Source organism: Solanum stenotomum, chromosome 1 (assembly GCF_019186545.1).
Source record: "Solanum stenotomum isolate F172 chromosome 1, ASM1918654v1, whole genome shotgun sequence".
In the NCBI taxonomy this organism is placed as follows: domain Eukaryota; kingdom Viridiplantae; phylum Streptophyta; class Magnoliopsida; order Solanales; family Solanaceae; genus Solanum; species Solanum stenotomum.
The window spans coordinates 17,897,750-17,916,898 of NC_064282.1; the positions used below are offsets into that span (position 1 = coordinate 17,897,750).

Here is a 19,149-nt window from a genome sequence, read left to right on the forward strand (position 1 = left end):
GCTTATCAATAAATTCGTAAGATGTATGCTAGATTTGTCCATATATATGAGTGGGGGAGAGTAATATTGCACTCACCATCTAATAGCTCTTTGTTGCAATGGTATATATTGAAAGTGCTCCATACACATTGTCAGCATACTACACGAACCTTATTTGTGCACACATATGTTCAATCTAATTAGAAAATAATTAAATAAATTAATAATAATCCTTTTAATCTATTTATCATTAATGTAAGACAATTATATATTTTGATTGATTACCGTTGCTACTATATATGATATTCTTTTTGTTAATTGATTCGTACAAATACAAAAATGGCATTGTTGCAATTCACGTCACCTGGCTAAGAAAGATTGAATTTTTAGACTAATATACTTGCATTAAAAAGAAGTCTGAACATTCATATTATATAAGACTTTCACGATTTATGAAATGCAACAAAATCTTTTAAGTAATAATTAGCTACTAAGTTTTTTTTAACTATAACATGATTTTTTAAAAGTGATTCTCGAATAATTTGTACAATTTTTTTTATCATTTCCTCGAATTTCCAAATATGCTACTAATATTTTGTGCAAGAAACTGTTTCGAATAAAATGGTGCAAATAGTGCTACTAACATTTTGTGGAAGAAATTTTGTTGGAACACAATTTTTGCAAACAGATTTTCAAACACAATATTTATATAAAAAAAAGGAAAAAATTTATCCACATCAGGTGTTTACATCAAGCCAATGCAATTTCCATTATTACGTGATTTAATGAAGTAAAACACATGTCAAACACTCGGTGCGGGTAAGTTTTTTTTTTTAAAAAAAACAACCTATTTTCCAATTTTCTCTTGCAAATTAACGCTGTCCGAGGGGGTTCTGGTAAAATAACACTCCCCGCGCACGTCTCCCGGGGTTCGAATAAATATTTGGCTCTAAAATAAAATAAAATAAAAATCAAACGGTAGTTTCCACTTTTCAGCACCGCCCCTTCCCCGTTCCGAATTGCTTCCACGATTCTGTTTGCCGATGAATTTCGAACAGAGATTAATCGCTGCGGCGAAGTTTGTCTACGCCGGCGATTCAGTTGCCGATGATCCACCGGTCAACTCCGTTGACTTAGGAGTCAAAGCGACTCTTAAACCTCACCAAGTTGAAGGAGTCTCATGGCTCGTCCGAAGATACCTTCTCGGCGTCAACGTCATTCTCGGTATTATCTCGTTCTATAAAGTTATTTTTACAAATAAAGCTAATGAAATTGTGTTAATCATAGGTATTGAGTTAATTTCTTGATGTTCCTTCAGCAAGGAAGCCGTAATTTAATTTTAACCGAATGTGATAGCTATAACTACGAAGAAAGTGAACGAAATTGTAACTGAATAAAATTGCATTAATTTTTTCGTAATGCGTTCATTTCACGGTGTTTACTCAACGAGGAGGACATAATTTAACCGGAAGATGATGTTTACTACTTCTTTCAAGTCTCAATTTGGATGCTACTCTTTTGAATAACCTTAAATTATTGATTTATAGATTATTACCATTATTTCATAGAGAAAGTAATGAAAATGTCTGAGATAACACTGAAAAACAAATGAGTCGAATTTGCCATGTTTTTTGTGACACCGGGAGTATTTATTTCTATAATTGATTATCATAATCTGACATGAATGGTGATGTTGTCATTTTATTTTTCTTACAGGGGATGAGGTATCACTGCCAACATTAAGGCCAGCATTTAATTGTTTTTTTTATTTATCTTCTTATGATGAGGAGTCAAAACTCAAAAGATTTTATTGAGGTGTGAACGCGTGCAATCTTTTCATGTTAGATGCTTGAAAATTTTGTTATGTTTCTCTTTGAGGTGAATGTAACCACAGTGGAATGGTTAATTGTTTTTGTGAGATATGTCTGTATAAGAAATGTTGGTCTTTCTATTGTTATATCGAAGCAGATAGGCGCATTTGAAAAGAAATTTATAGGGACTTCAATTTTGAACTTCTGCTGTATAAACCTGAAATTATCTGAAAGTGTTTTGTAGTAACAGAGGATAAAAAGCAAAGAGAAAAAAAGGTTATAGGAATAATTTTAAAATTCTTCAGTCTTTCTTCTCAATATTATGCTTCACAAAATATTTAGGTGAAAGCGTAATGTTTGGTGGAACTATGCTATTTCCCTTGTGAAATAGAGATCTTATCCGGTATTTTTGTTCCCCAAGATTTTCCCTTTATCCTAAATCATTAAAAAAGTTGCCTGTGGGGATATGTCAATGTACTACTTTACCTAGGGTAATACTTGAAATTGAATTATGTTATTCCTTGAAAATTAATATTTTAGAATATATGTTGATAAAAAAATAATCCAATGCTGATTGTTTCCGCAAGGCATTTAACACCTATTTTATACGGCCTCCGCATGAATGATTCACTCTGCTTAGACAGCATCCCACATGGGGCTGTTAACTGTTCAGGGAAATGAAGGATCCATGTAGCACATTATGACACTGAATTTCTTAGCATCTTGACAGACTTGACCAAAGATCATGTGAAAATCTTGAAAACCCGGATGAAAAAACATTAAGAACATTAAGAAAAGTGTATAAATATACACAATTGCGCACAACATTTAACAAGTTCCTTTTTAGAACTTGCTATAAGTTTTCTATTTCTCGTGCTTTTATGGATCAGATCAGAATTTCTGCTGCAAGTGATTAAATGTGTTTTATTAAATTAAAGTTGATAGCAATTTATGCCTTTGATCCAGTCACCAAATAAGTTTTCCTTTATTTTTTCTTGGTACCATCTTCCTTTTGGATACTTTGAATTCTGGCTGTGTCCATGGGTGCATGTTAGACAAAGTTTTAAATCTCTTAAGAGAACTTCGTGTTGATTGGAAGATTTGGAGCCTTGACTAAATGAAACATAGGTGAAAACTAAGTGGTCTTTGCTAGGTGATATGTTTTGTTTACTTGACTCTCCTTCCTCAAGCTTATCTAGGTTGGGCATGCAGTATCTCTAACTGGTAATACAAAACACTGTGATCTGTCAAGTAGCGAATTTGTAGTCGATGGATATTGTCTTGAATTTCTCTTCGCTATTAATGGTTTATTGACAGATGGGATTGGGGAAGACTTTGCAAGCTATATCATTGCTGAGCTACCTTAAAGTCTATCTGAAGACTCCTGGACCATTCTGTGAGTGGGAAGAACTGTAATTTTGATCTAATAAGAAATAGTAGCCGAAATACATCTTTGGTTAACAATCCATGCTTAGCTCTGGAAAAATGTTGCAGTGGTACTCTGTCCTCTTAGCGTGACGGATGGTTGGATGTCTGAAATGGCCAATTTTGCCCCAAAATTGAGAGTGCTATCCTATACTGGAGAAAAGGAGCATCGGCGCAACTTACGTAGGAAGATATATGAGTGTATGAACAGGGAGGCGTCTGATGTAAGTATTGGGTTGTATACTCACTTTTAAGGTGTTAAAGTGTGTCTCTACAGACAATCATTTTAATTTTATGTAGGTTCTTTGTATACGTTTATATAAGCTCTATTTGGACATCTAAAGGCATCACTGGGGCTTTACACATTATTTTCTCTTCAAGAACTGTCAATTCTTGTGTTATTTATCTTACCTTGATCTTCCTCATTTCTTACAGGCAAAATCACTACCTTTTGATGTGCTTTTAACTACTTACGACATAGTATTACTTGATGAAGATTTTCTATCCCAAGTTCCATGGTGTTATGCAATAATTGACGAAGCACAGAGGCTCAAGAATCCATCTAGTGTATGTCTGAAATTCTTCTGTATTTTGTTTCACAAATCTTGAGATATCACAACTGATCTGGGTGTTTAATGTATGATTCATATATTTAAAGATCTCTCTAGTTCTTGAACTAGTCTTCCCCAGCTTGAAGTCAAGTGAGGAACTCTTTCTCTTATATAGGCTATTTTTCCTTGAAATCCCATTCAATACATTAAATTCATGAACCTCCTTTAACCATATTTTCCCATCCCTGATGATGAAATGAATCTTGGGCCTTAATTCAACCTCAAAAGCTAGCGCAAGAGGTGAGGATTTCCCAAGACCATATAAGGAGATAACAACCCATTTCCTCATCAATGTGTGATACTTAACGACCTTCATCCTTCAGCAAGCCTAGAAATAGAGAGCAAGCCCCTTTATGTCTGTACTCATTAGTAGCCAAAAGCCCTTCTCCTAAAAAAAGCACAATAAGAACGGTGGTATCTGCGCCGTTTCTGACTACATAAACATGTTCAAACCGAGCTGAATGGTTATTGAAGATTCATATAGCTAACCCCAACCAATACGGAATTGATGCATATCTTCTGTTGCATGTAAAATATTCAAAACTGGTATGAGCTACAACACTGACAACTTATGCAGTTATCATGTGTGGTCAAGGTGAATAAAGTTAATCCTGCAGATTACCTTTAAATTTGTGTTAATTAAGTGCGTAAACGAACAAGGGTGTACCTATCATTCTAATAGGGATGTGATAGTGTCCTGCAACCTTACCGCGTATCTGGATAAATATGATTATTCTTATAACAGAAAATGTATGGGTAGGGATTATCTGTGTTTTGGATGAATCATTATAGCAGATTTGGATTACATATTATATTCTGCCCCTTAAGAGAAAAAGATATAATCATTCTTTTTCTGAACTTCCAAGTTCTTGACTGAAGTTCTTTTCCTCTTGAGAGGTAATCTGATGATATGTCTTCAAAATCATCATTACTTTGAAAAATAAAGTTACCCTTCCAGCTTTCATTGGAACTGCATGGACATTCTTAGATATTTTTTCTTGATTATCTATTTCCTTTTGTAGATTAGAATATCATGTGAAAATGCAAACTTGAGATATGTATTAGTATGTCAACATGATTTTGTCATTAATCTATTTCTTATAATTCTGGAGCAATTTTTATATTTCAATGAACTTTTGGTTTGGGCGTGGGGGGAGTGGGCAGTTGACTTTCAACAATTACTGTAAGTTCTTCTTGGGATCCTATAATGCAAAAATATTTGTTTTGCTGAGTGTTTGAAATCTTTACAGGTCCTGTATAATGTGCTCAAAGAGCGTTTTGTTATTCCAAGGAAATTGCTGATGACTGGCACACCCATCCAAAACAACCTTTCAGAGCTTTGGGCTCTTTTGCACTTTTGTATGCCTTCAGTTTTTGGAACACTGGAGCAGTTCCTCTCTGCATTCAAGGAAGCTGGAGATCCATCATGTAATACTTACACCTGTCATGAGTCATTAGCTAGCCAGTTTTCTTTAAAGATGACCACATAAATTTTTGACACTGTTTTATTTGTGAAGTTCTTAGGCAATTTGATGATTTTCTCACCTAGTTTGGACAACTTTGCTATGGCTAGTCTTCTTTTCATATATATTTTGAATTTTTTTTTAGTGGTTTTTGTAGTCTTGTTACTTCATGGGATATTTTATAGATTTGGAGAACAATCTACAACCAATTTACTTTTGTCTGCCAATGATCTCTGATCTTTGTTTTGATATATGTTGCACTCTAGGGACAGATTTTACCTGCTGATAGTGACCACGATGTTAGCAGCCTACCTGTATTACTCTGTGTTAGAGTGACTTAGAATTCCATATTGGTTGGGTAATGACGGGTGGTTTGCTTATATGGACTTGGCAATCCTCCCCTCATAACTTAGCATTTGAGCTTGAATTAAGTCCAAGTCTCCATATCTTACAGGTATTAGAGTTAGGTCCTTCCTTATTTGGGCCCTGTGTTATAGGCGTGAAGGGAGTGTTAGAGTGGGTTAGAGTCCCACATCGGTTGGGAATGGACTTATGGTATGCTTATATGGACTTGGGTAATGCCCCATCTTGAGCTAGCTTTGGAGTTGAATTAGGTCGGAGTCTCCATATCTTACACTCCGCAAAATGGATGTGTGAAGGATATCAACCATTTTCTTGCTCAAAATAAATGTTGTTCAAACTGTTGATTGGACATGGTGCATTCTGGAGTCATCTGATTGAAAAATATGCAGACCCTTACAACATGCCAATGCCTCTTCTCTCTTTCTCTACATATTTCTCTAACAATTTGTTATGCTTACCGAAAAAGAGGATGCTATGAATTGGGTGGCAGTGGTTGGGAAGAAGAGAAACGGCTAGTGACAAGCAACAGTCATTTTTATATTTCTATATTTCTGAGAAAGAGTTGTTTATTGTTCTTCTTCTTTCTCCACACCCCTCGGAAAAAGACCACGGCTCTTCTGGAATTTGTTTGTCCAGTTATATGTTTTTCCGGTTAAAAGGAGCATTGCTCCTGTAACTCTTTTGCAACATACTGTAAGTTGGGTATTGAGACAGACATTGTTGGTCCCTTCAATTTTTATAAATGGGAGTTTTTCAACTGTGAATCAAGTCTAGGGACTAAGAAAGATATTGTGAAATTTCAGAGTAATTCTTTAATATGAAAATGCTACTGAATGTTTCCTTAGATCTTAAGTGTGACTTCAGAATTCACTTTACAAGGTTGAATCCACTTCACAAGATTGTGTCGAATTATGTAGGAGCATCTCTTTAAATCCCGAATGACTTTGCCATATGTTACTTGTTTTTACATTTACTGAACAGCAATGGACTCACTCCTATGTTTTCTCTAATATGGCTCCGCTGAGTAGGTCCTGATGCAGACAAAGCTAAGGAACAATTCAAAATTTTGAAATATGTAATAGGGGCGTTTATGCTCCGACGAACTAAATCTCAGCTTATCGAGTTGGGGACTCTTGTGCTGCCTCCTCTTACTGAGATTACTGTGTAAGTTCATCTTTCTCATGGTCACTGATTTGGCAAATGACATATGATTGCAGAAGTTCCACTAGAGCTGGTAGTGGATATGTCATCTTTAGATGGCTGTCGATAGTATGTCATGTGGTTTCCTTGGATTTGCTTTTGTGTAGTGTTGCTAATATGTTAGTAATTTTGGTTCTAGGATGGCACCACTGGTGGCCCTGCAAAAGAAGGTATATATGTCCATACTAAGGAAGGAGCTAACTCAGCTGCTAGCACTTGCTTCTGGAGCACCCAATACTCGGTCGTTGCAGAATATTGTATATACCTATCTTTTTGGCGTAGGCATTTCTCATTTTGGGTTTGATGATTTTGACCTGTTCTTCCATGTGGACCTGGTGTGGTTGCTTTCGAATGTACAACTAGAGGTTTCTTAATGCATTATGATTGGCTATAGAAAGCCTCTGTAGGTTATGAATACTCTTAATGCATTATGAGCTGTCTCTAGTTTACTACATCCTGAAGTAGTTAGAGTAGCTATGGAGCTTCTTTTTTTAGGTTGACTACATGCCAAATTCTTGCCAGGATTATTAGTAGGTGTGAAATAATAGAATTTGAGTTGATAACTGGAGGTAAGAATTATGCTATGACTCTTGGCGATTGTATACTATAAGTAATACATATGGAACAGTTACATGTGGCGATTTTTTGTTTATAATAACTAGTCACACTTCAAAGTTGATGACATGTTACTTGTAAAAGAATTGGGCTATACTCGTGTAAAATATTTAGTCTTTAGGAGTAGTTTTACATCCTTCGTAAGTTAAATGAATCTTAGTTGGTACTGAATCTGAAAGTGCTGAAACACCAGACTGAGAAAGAAGCAGATAATTAGACTTAAAATTGTCATGTAATATGAACTTACTACTAATATTTGTAATCCGATTGTAGGTTTCTGCTTCATGATGTTTGGCTAAACTTATAAGTTGGTCAATCTGGCTTATAAAACACATTTTTGCTTATTTATGCATTTGCTAATCATCTAAAGTGCTTATAAGTTAAATAATAAGTTGGTCAATCCTAGCTTATGGCTTTTCAACTTATAAGCACTTTTTGATTGACCAAGACTTTTACTATTTTTATCCTTAATATATTTTTTAATTCTCAAATTATCTTTCCCAAAACAAAACTCGTAACTTCATGTTCATTCTATATTTGTGGTTTTTCCCTTTCTTTAAAAAAATACTTTCAAATTTGTAATATTTTGTACAAATTTTTAAGGGTACTTTAGTCATTAAATTAAAAGAATAGCTTATCAACACCTTTTTACCAAAATGGCAACTGCTTATTATTAGTTTCAACACTTCTATCCAACACATAATTGCTTAGTTTCTAGCATCAGTTTCAATACTTAAAAACACTTTTCAACAGTTACAACTTATCAGTTATTTACAATCAGCTAAAGCAAACAGGCTCTATGACATAAAGTGACTGATTATACCTTATAGACTATAGTCAATGAGGTAACTTACATATTGGTATTTTGGAATACCTTCAACACTAATTGTTTGTGCTTTTCAGTGAATTGCTATGTTGAGCCAATCATTTTGTTGAATGACTCAAGATTTATGCACTTCTTTTCTAATACAATTATTTAAAGAGTTACCATTCTCACAGTCCAATGTTTGGAGTTTATGTTATCTGATGGAAGAAAGAGCAGAAGCTTGCTGGGAAATATTTTTGCATATTAAGAGAAGTTTATTGACATTCTTTTTCAATAGACTCACATCCTTTTCTAAGTTGAATCTGCATTAGATGAGAGTTCATTAAGTATCTTTCTGCGGTTCAGCATCTCCACTTCATTTTGTCATAATATCATGCTTATGTAGCTGTTTTGGCCTTTAAAGGGTGAGAAAAATGCTTTGGACTTGGAGATCTATTTGTTAGAGCTCAGCTTGTGTCTTCCCTAATACTAACCTGCAGACTCACTTCCAGGTAATTCAACTACGAAAAGCATGTAGTCATCCTTACCTTTTTGCTGGTATAGAACCGGAACCATATGAAGAAGGAGAACACCTAGTTCAGGTACTGTATCTGCTTTCTGCTGATTGTCACTGTTCGTAATTCTGTGGCTGTAGATTTCACACTGGATATGCACCTTAAGTAATTGTAATCAACTCGGCTGTTACTAAGTTAAGAGTATGCAGCTGTTAGTTATTTAGCGTTAAAAGATTATCCTGCATTCTTTTGTATTTATTACTAATGTTTCACCCCAGGAAAGTATGTCGTTTTCATGGGTATGCTTTTCTAACCATTAAGTGCTGGTCAGGCTAGCGGCAAACTGCTAATATTGGATCATCTTCTTCAAAAACTTCATGCTTGTGGACATAGGGTTCTTCTTTTCTCTCAGATGACTCAAACACTTGATGTACTGCAGGTAAATGTTTGTAATCTGGTATGTTTTACAAAAACTCTATTAGAAATGTTTGAACAGATCAACCTGCAGTTGAATGGTTCTTCTGCTTTGTTAATCTTGTACAGGATTATCTGGAATTGAGGAAGTATTCTTATGAGCGTCTTGATGGTTCAATTCGTGCGGAAGAGCGCTTTGCTGCAATCAGGAGCTTTAGTCATAATAGATCAAAGTTTGAAGCTGAACAAAATGCAGCATTTGTTTTCTTGATTTCAACAAGAGCTGGCGGAGTTGGGTTGAATCTTGTGGCTGCTGATACAGTGAGTGACAATTACTGGCCGAACTTTTATTATCGGATTGGTTTAAGATTATATACTCGGGTTAATCCTTATACTGTACAAGTACTTTTTTCAAATATATATTGTACAAGTAAGGAGTGTTCATTCATCAACATTTTCTCCTCTTGATATATGGAAAGAGGTGATAGAGACACTTGGGTCATACGCGAAAGCGAAATTGTAATGCACAGGTAGAATATCTAACTGTTCAAGATCAAACTTTAACTGGTTCAATGCTTGATCTCAAATTTGTTAAAGAATATTATCTTCATTCATGGATATTGATGCGCTTCTCTTTTCCTAATTGTTATCATTGAGACGTTTAGCTCATGAGTTATACCATCAAGGAAAAAAATGCTGATAGCTCATATTTGTTGACAACATGCATCACAGTGATGCCAGTTGCTACCTACTGGATGATAGGTGGAGCATGTGTTAGGAAGTCATAATTTTTCTGGACCTGGCAATGCTTAATGGTGCAGTTCTTGCAAGTGATTTGAATAATATACTTTAATTCTTGTCTTAAGTTCGATCTCAATGGCACAAAATAGTTATTCCTGTTCCTTTTGGCCACTGCATAGTGGTGTTAGTAACATATTGACCTGTCTTGTTTTGATTGGACATCCATTTCTTTCATCTCCTTGACAAGTTGTGGTGGTGTAGGTCATATTTTACGAGCAAGATTGGAATCCTCAGGTAGACAAGCAGGCCTTGCAGCGTGCTCACCGAATTGGTCAAACAAACCACGTGTTATCTATAAATTTAGTCACAGAGCAGTCAGTGGAGGAGGTGAGGAGAAGATTTGAGAGCTACTTCAAAGTTGATATTTAGTTCCCCTAAAGGAAGGTTCTGATTATGTAGGTCATCATGCGTAGAGCTCAACGGAAGTTACAGCTTAGCCACAACATTGTAGGAGATGATGTCTTGGATCAGGAAGGGAAAGAGATGGCAGGAGCTGAAGCTGGTGACTTGCGATCTGTTATGCTTGGCTTGCATATGCTAGATCCTGCAGAAGTAACCAATGAAGAATCAGATAAATTTGATAGGAATGAATTGACTGCAATGGCAGAAACAATTATGGCATTTCGCAATGAAGAACGTTCAGCTAGAGATGACAAGTTTGAGGTTAAGCCAGCTAACTTCTTAAATGAGTTTAATGTGGTTACGAAAAGGGGTCCAGAGTCTATTAAGCTTGATCACCTTCTTGATGAAACTTCATATCTCGAGTGGGTTGAGAAATTCAAGGAAGCATCACAGATCAACCATAATCCAATTTTCGAGCTGGGAAACAGGCGAAGCTTGCCTGAAGAAAAACATCTAAAAGCTGAAGCTGCAAAGAAAAAGGCAGAGGAGGAGAAATTGTCAAAATGGGAGACTCTTGGATACCACTCCTTATCGGTCAAAGATCCTGTATCAGCTCCTGATACTGATATCTCCTCTGATTCTGGAGCTGTCCACTTTGTTTACGGGGACTGCACCTGTCCTTCTAAAGTGTCTCCATCAGAGCCGACCATCATATTCAGGTGTATATGAAACACTTATCTTTTCGGGTCAAGCTTGTGATGCTTATCACAGCTTTTATAGAAAGTATTTTTACTACTGTTTTAATTGCACTCGCGTGTTAAGCTTTCCATTATTGGGTTGGATATGTTTGTGAGTACTAAAATTATTAATTTTTGAAAAAACAGAGGAAACCTGCATTTGATAATTTCTTAAAACCACTCAAGCTTGGCAAAGTTTCATGGATACTGCATGTTCTGACTACTTATCAATTTTGGCAGCTGTGTTGATACATCAGGAAACTGGGGTCATGGGGGTATGTTTGATGCATTGGCAAGACTGTCAACTAGTGTACCTGCAGCATATGAGCGAGCGTCTGAATTTGGTGATCTTCATCTAGGCGATCTCCATCTTATAGAGATCACAGGTAAATTTGGTGCTTTAACTAGTCAAGGTCATCAGTTTGTTTTCTGTGACATAACTGGCACTGTTATTCAAGGTTTTAATTAGCCCTATGCTTGCTAATTTACTATGCTAATTTAGGAACTCAATGAATTGTGTACTTGATACTTGTGAGAGAAGAGGTGCATGTGCACATGCATTTCTTCCACTTTAATTACCTCTAGATTAGTTCTCTTTAGACAAATGCTTCCTTTCTGTGGCGGAGTTTAGTAATATTTTGCTCACATAAGTTTGCAGGTCAACTAGTTGATTACCTCCTGCTGCATATGTGGATGAGTCAATCATGCTAATCAATTTGAAATCATGGAATGTTTGTTTATCTCGACTTGTCAATTAGGAGCATTTGTAAGAATATAAAATGTTATGGTAGTAGATATGCTCACTACATTGATAGAAAAGCTTGGAGGGTTCACACCAATTTAAGTGGAAGATTTTGGGGAATATGCTTCTCACAGAAGAACTCGTCTTTACTAGGGAAAAAATAGATATCCTTATTGGCAGAGAATGAAAAGCAATGATAGGTTCCACATGGGCTGCCGGATTGGTGGCTTCTATGACCTGCACTACACCTAATATTAGCTACTACCAAATTTTCAAAATGAGAAAAAAATATCTTAACATACACTCGTTCTGTATTTTCCTTCTTTTTGCCTGTACTCTTCTCCCCCTGCTCCACTTAGTCCTGTCAAATTTCTTTTATTGGTCTTATGCTATACCTTTAATTAATTCTCTTGTTATATCTCCATGTGATCATTGTGATGTAGAGGATCTAGCTAAGGGCGGTGATTCACCTCATGCTCCTCAATGGGTAGCTTTGGCTGTTGTGCAGTCATACAACCCTAGGCGCAAAGTCCCACGTGGCAGTGTCTCCATCCCCGACTTGGAGAGATGTCTGTCAAAGGCATCGTATTCAGCTGCTCAGAAGTCCGGTATTTCCAATTTCCATGCTTCTAGAAACGTTTCTTCTGTTTTATTTGTGGTTTGAGTTCTCTATGGTTTTGTTTGATCTGCATTTGAGTTCCTTATTTCAATTTTTTTTTAACCAAGAAATATTTGAGAGCCAGTTTGTTTTGAAATACACCTTAGGGATTGAATATTTTACTTGAAGTTCATATAATAATTCACTTTAAATCGAAACTTTCTTGTTCAACATCTCAAGCGACTTGCATATCTAGCTTCTCTTATTAACATGTAAAGTAAAAACAAGTACTTTTTGTTTAGATAGGAGGGAGTAGAGCACTATTTATTAGAGCATCAATGGTTATTTTCAAACAACAGTCATGTGCTTATTGTAGTAATGTTTATATAGTTTGAAGAAGCTGATCTGATCTGCTCATCCAGACATGATGAGCTATGTTATTCCTAGTCAGGAATTTCTGGGGATGTGGGGTGGAGTAGGGGCGGGGGCATGCACTGATGTGGCAGGTAGGTCTGAACCTGTACCAGCTGTTAGTTGGTAAAAATAAATACAAGAAATTTCTGTAATTGTTAGAACATACTAGTTTATTGTGTTTGCAAAAGCATTTGTTCAAAAGTTTCCTTGGCTGTAACATGATGCATGTCCAGCTATTATCATGATTACATTAGTAAGCATTACTCAAATATTCTCTTTGATGGTGACTTTTTTTTTCTGCCACTGCAATATCCTAATAGTCTATTTTATACTTTTTGATATTTCAAGCATCAATCCACATGCCAAGAATCGGTTATCAGGATGGTTCTGACAGGTCAGAATGGTATACAATTGAACGTCTGCTGCGGAAGTATGCTGCTCTCCATGGCATAAATATTTTTGTGTAAGTTTCTCTGTTGTGTGTGGTGCAAATCTAATCCTGTTTGTATGTGTGCAAGCATGCTTCATAAAAGTTGGTTGTCGTACTAGATTTTGTATTATTGATACCTTTGAATGTTTGTTTCTTTAGCATGCCCAATAATAGGGCTTTGTAGTTTACCGCTTCTCCAAAGGGGAAAGAGAAGCCAAAATCCTCTTTCTGAGTTGGCTCTAGTGTGAAATATTAACTACTACAACTCTAAACCAAGAATAAACATTCATCATCAGTTTCCATAAGCATAATTCATTATATTTCACGTGTGCAGGTATTATTTCCGACGTGCATCTCAGAGCTAAGAGATGGATACCATCTGTGCTCCATCAGCAATTGGACAACAGCAGGGAACAGTCCCATCAGTGCAGATCGACCTCATGCTGCATGAAGTTGACCTTTGATCAAGATGTGAGGTAAGCAATGGCAATTTGATGGAGAAACGTCCTTAAACAAGCTAATCAATGGTTTGGTATCTAGAAGTTGTTTGTACAACTCAGCCATACTAGGTTACCTTGTCAATATTTGTTACTTATCTCTTAACTATGCTAAATTAATTTGGTTTGGTGCAAAACACTGGTGTGAATTAGTATTTCTTCTCCTTCGTCACCTGCCAGTGAAAGGGATATGAGCTCTAGAGAACATTTAGTTTTAATCTTTAGAGAACTAGTTTATTTTTAAAAAAATTAAACGATTAGTAGTTTGAATGGACTAAGTAGAGAAGTTGACCGGATGGATTTATATATAATTGAAGTCCCACACATTTGTTACATAGTTTGTCTTTTATTTTCCTTATTAATTCAAACTTAATTATAAAAACATGAAATTGAAGTTACGTATCTATCGAGCATTAATGCCACAGTAAGGTTTAGCAGTGCCATGAGTCATGGAGCTAGCACCAGAGAGGTAGTACCAAGCTAATCCAAAATTATCAAAAGGCTTGTATTGTATAGGATGTGTTTCATCCACCAATTCCTCAGGTATATCTGTTATTCCTTTGTTGAATGTGAATAACGCCAATGTATACCTTTGCTTATCCTCTTTCATCAACACTTGGTGCCTTGCTGCATATATTCTTCCATTGCTCCATGCCTACTTCCAAAAACAAAATCACTTTTTGTCACATTAAATAACGGAATGATGTATGAACTTTGATGCACCAAAGGATGTGGTGCAGCGGAAGGAGTTGCTTCTCTTCTAACAAGATGTCTCAGTTTTCATGATCTTTGGGTAGGGAGTGGTTTTCTTGAATAGGTCCTAGAATCCAAATTAATCAAGCTCTAATACGGCATCATATACTAGATGGGAAACAACAACAAACATAACTTTGCCACTAGTTTTAACGTGATGCAAAAATTGATTTGTGACTATTGTTGATAAAATATAACAATTTTAGTGAAGAAAACTCAATGAACATTATACGCATATTAGCTAGCCCTCCACAAAAAGAATAGCTAGTACAATAGAACTAGTTTATAAGAGTTGCTTGCCACATGTAGGGAAATAATAGGTACTCGATGAAATAATTGAGATTGATGGTGAAACTGATAAAATAGCAACCTTACCTCATAAGCATCACCAGCCATGAAGACGAAGGCGGAGGGAGGGACATCAACATCAATCCACTCTCCATTTTTGGTTTCAACTTGCAAAGCATTTATTTGATTCTGAAAGAGAAGTGTGGAGAAGCTTTTGTCCGTGTGTATATTGGAACCGATATTGCTAGTCCCGTCCTCCGCCCCCTGCGGTGGTGCTCTGTACTTGATAGGGCGGAGGAGGTATGTAGTGGCTGCAACATGAGATTCATAGTGCGTTTCTGCTACTCCATAGCTCTCGAATACCATTTTATCCACCAGTTGCTCTACTTCTGCTGCTACCTTGACGTACGATGTCACTGTTTCACTAAAATACGCAAATATATATATATATACGTAAGCCTCGGAGGTTATTAAAATTTAAATACGGTATACAAACTAGTTGTGATTGGCTATACAAATGTTCAGTATCAAACTCGGGATGACAATGGGATGGGTGTGGGTTTGGGGCGGGTTTAGTATGTAGATAATGAAATCTCCATATTAAATTTTGAATTAAACTTAAATGCATAATAGGTTGACCAAGTCAAATTATTGGTTAATAAAATTCTATTAATATTTCAGTTAAAGTTATATGACTTAAATAAAATTCAAATTACATTTGGGTTAGTCTAGACGAATCTAACTCATACTAGAAAGATGCAAAAATACATCAAAACTCTTGAGTTGATGATTGTGAGGAGAAGAATCAAACATTGCATAAATTATTGAAATTATTTGTTGCTATTTTCCTTTTTTGATTGTTATTTTTTAGGAACGAAACTTAATTGCTTACATAGTCATGTGGAGTTAGGATATATATATGCAGGTGCGGTGTGGGGGGAGGAAGGGGAGTATAACCTTCTTACTAAAACAAAAGTAGATGAAGGACTCACTAAAATCTGTGGTTGCCTTGTGGCCATATAAGTGTAGTGAAGCTTTGCAGTGCTTCAACATCAGTTGGATGTGGGATCCCAAAGCTTTCATGAAGAGGAGCTGCCTTCAATTGACCATTCCATTGATAGAAAAGAAAGTCAGAAGTGTTTTTTTTCTTTGTTTCAATGGGGAGATCAAATAGCTCTTCCACTACCTCAAATATTTCCTTCGAAATCTTATTATTATTATCATCGTCATAGAGTGCTATAAAATAACCATGTTCTTCAAGTGCATGTCGAACGTTATTGCACAATGGTACCCAAGAATTTGAGTACTTGTCTAATTTGGAGAGATTAATTATGGGAATTTTGGAATCACTCATAATTAATGTGTTTTTGGTTTATTGTTACTTTGAACCGCAATGTTTCTGCATTCACTCTTTCAAGTTATATAGGAGTTCCCATCCATTTGTTTAGTGTTGATCGTACAATCTTTAGCAAAATGGAGCATTATTATAAATATAAATCTAAATTAAAGCCCGTTTGGCATTGCGGTTGGGAGCACATAAACATTTATTTTGAAAAATTGGCAAACCTGTAATACTGCTTTTATATGAAAGCAGAAACAATTTTTCTGCTGTTGGGAAGAAATTAAAAATTTCTGCTTCTTAAAAAAAGCAGAAAATAATTTTTTTAAGACTAAAATATCTCATATGTTTGGGTAAGTTTTATTTAATAATTTTATTTTATTATTTTTATATAATAAATTTTATATTTTATTTTATATTTATGTATTATTATTTTTATTATACATATTATTTTTCAGAATTAGAAAAAAAAAACTAACAACAACATTTTTGCAAGATTAAATAAAAAAGAAAAAAAAATNTGGGTAAGTTTTATTTAATAATTTTATTTTATTATTTTTATATAATAAATTTTATATTTTATTTTACGTTTATGTATTATTATTTTTATTATACATATTATTTTTCAGAATTAGAAAAAAAAACTAACAATATTTTTGCAAGATTAAAAAAAAAAGAAAAAAAAATAATTAAAGATTTCAACTCTAAAAAAATGTATAATATTGATTGAAAATTTGAATATGAATATTTTAATTTAATAAAAATAAAAATTTAATTTAATTTTTTGTAATAGATTTTAAACTAATTTCTTTCTATAAAATAATCTTATTATTAAAAATACATTAATACTTGTCCTTTATCGTAATTTGACTCTTAAAAACACTTTTTAAAAAAGATTAGTCAAACACAATTTCTTATAAAAAAAATACTTCTCAAATAAATTAACCAAACACAATTTTTTATTTTTATTTCAAAAGCATTTTTCTGAAAAGATATTTTAAAATAAATGCTTATGAAAATACACAATTTTTAGTCAGGTTAATATATTCAGACAATTTCTTTTTATTTGAAAAAAAAGTTATTAATGAATATCAAGTAACCACCAGTATTTAATATGGACGGGTAAGTTAATTATGATTGATCATTGATGTACTCATGAGGTCACAATATGTAATATTTATTATTTTAGGTTGCATTATTAACTTATAAATAATTAATTATTGAAAGCTTGAATACTTGGAATAATAAGAAAAGCTCTCATCTCTTGTTTTCCTATTTCTATTGCTATCATCTTTTATATTTCTTGTTTGTTTTACTTTAGTTTTACAACATGTTATCAGCACGAATATTCTACTATTGCAGGATTGAAGCAAAGTAAATAAAAGAAGGTAATAATTGTGTTTGTTTTTCTCTAGGAAACAAGGTAAATTATTGTGGAATCTATTTTATATTTTACTTGTGAACAAGGTGAATGATTAATATTATTGTTACTGTGCATTTCTTTTTCCACCTATGACTATATATACTTTCTTTTATATGTTAAAGTTATTTTATATTTTATTTATGATTATGCTCACTGTTTTGGTTATTGCATAAGCTTTTAATTTATTTTGTTTTGTTTGTGAAATATTTTGGGTTCACATGAAAATTGAAAAAAGAGTAGTGTTAGTGAGCAATTTTATTTTAGTGTAATTGAAATTATTATTTTCTAAGCGTGCAATTGATTCTTTGATTTATAAATGTAATTCACTAGCTTAATTATTGTGCACCAAACATAATATAATATAATGCTATATGTAACTCTCTGTTTTGACAAGTTTAAGATATTAGTACATAATTTGTTGAGAATATTTTTATTGTGTTTCTTTTGTTCTATATTTATTTGTGCATGTTAACCACAAAGTCACAATATTTTTTTAAGGCTCAAAGGTGAGTCCTATTATATTTGGCTTATTATGTCATTGATTGAGGGTAAGACGGAGGATTCAAGTCCTATCGCACCAAGAGGGTAATACATCGGGTGAGAGTCCTGATACATCATGATAATAAAATGGTGGGTTAGGTCCCTACAAATAATGACCTAAAATTCCTTCTTAGGGGTAAGACGTTGGGTTCAAGTCCCAACGTTATATAATGATGATGTAACAATGATTGAGCAAATTGATATGTTCTTGATAAAAGTCATGAAATTTGTCCAATTGATTTGCTCCATTCTTTTATGTGAATGTGGTAGCAGGACATAATGTGTTTGAAAATGACAAGTGGTTAAATGTATGAATATGAGTGTGGTAAAATGTTAATGGTCAATTGTGGTAATTAAAAGGAAGAACATTATGGGTTCTTAAGATGGTCCTTCAAATGTGAAGGTAAATTTTGGCCATCGAAGTGGTATGAAAAGTTATTGGGCACATTGAGTTGGTGCAACCCAATTTGAAAGTTTTTTAAATCCTCCATTAAAATAAAGAAATACAAAGTGGTAGTACATTTAGTACTTTTGAAGTGATGTTGAGGTGGGTCAAATAAATTTGATAATGTCAAAGTATGACTAATAAAAACTTATGGAGCATGTACAAATGGTTATGGTCATTTCTTGAAGAGAATGTGACTTGTGTTCGTATGGATAAGGACATGTTCATGTATGGTTGGATAATTGCCACATCTCACCTCTACGGGAGGTTTGAAATATTGAAAAAACTTTATATTTTGACATAAATGGTCATTTCGATCATATGTTTTGAGTACTACACAAATACAGTGGTATGTTTTATTATGAACTATTGGAGGACAAAAGAAAGAAATAATTCTTTTCTTATAAAGGTTATGGTCATGACCAAAATAAATGTTATTGTGTGGCAACACAAATTTGTCATTGATTGTCAAGAAATAAGTCTTGCAGTAATAATTTTAACCATGACAATAATAATAATTTTCTCCTTGAAGGAGATGGTCACCATAAGAATGGTGTTGTGAAATTTGTGGCATTACACAAAATTAATTGAAAGTTTCG

General features: G+C 34.3%; 3 protein-coding genes across 5 annotated transcripts in view; 1 reads left to right on the top strand and 2 right to left on the bottom strand.

Moving 5' to 3' along the window:
- Positions 1-19,149, bottom strand: part of LOC125845271 (squamosa promoter-binding-like protein 8) — a 156,369-nt gene that overhangs the window by 79,703 nt on the left and 57,517 nt on the right. The window lies entirely within an intron of this gene.
- LOC125844854 (probable helicase CHR10) lies at positions 954-14,083 on the top strand. 3 transcript variants are annotated; one of them, XM_049524214.1, is made up of 17 exons: positions 954-1,203; positions 1,696-1,794; positions 3,108-3,186; positions 3,285-3,439; positions 3,651-3,782; positions 5,077-5,254; positions 6,681-6,816; positions 6,992-7,109; positions 8,785-8,874; positions 9,119-9,226; positions 9,331-9,522; positions 10,204-10,329; positions 10,402-11,063; positions 11,322-11,467; positions 12,267-12,431; positions 13,184-13,298; positions 13,600-14,083. In XM_049524214.1, exons 2-17 carry the CDS (start codon positions 1,759-1,761, stop codon positions 13,628-13,630), a joined length of 2,469 nt encoding a protein of 822 aa, XP_049380171.1. In that variant the 5' UTR covers positions 954-1,203; positions 1,696-1,758; the 3' UTR covers positions 13,631-14,083. The 3 variants fall into 3 exon arrangements, with proteins under 3 accessions (XP_049380171.1, XP_049380184.1, XP_049380177.1); XM_049524227.1 differs by having other exon boundaries at positions 1,696-1,703; XM_049524220.1 differs by lacking the exon at positions 1,696-1,794.
- LOC125845201 (probable 2-oxoglutarate-dependent dioxygenase AOP1) lies at positions 14,079-16,204 on the bottom strand. Its single transcript, XM_049524658.1, has 3 exons — positions 15,796-16,204; positions 14,891-15,227; positions 14,079-14,417 (listed from the first exon to the last, which is right to left on the bottom strand). The coding sequence occupies exons 1-3, from the start codon at positions 16,155-16,157 to the stop codon at positions 14,166-14,168; spliced, it is 951 nt and encodes a 316-aa protein (XP_049380615.1). The 5' UTR covers positions 16,158-16,204; the 3' UTR covers positions 14,079-14,165.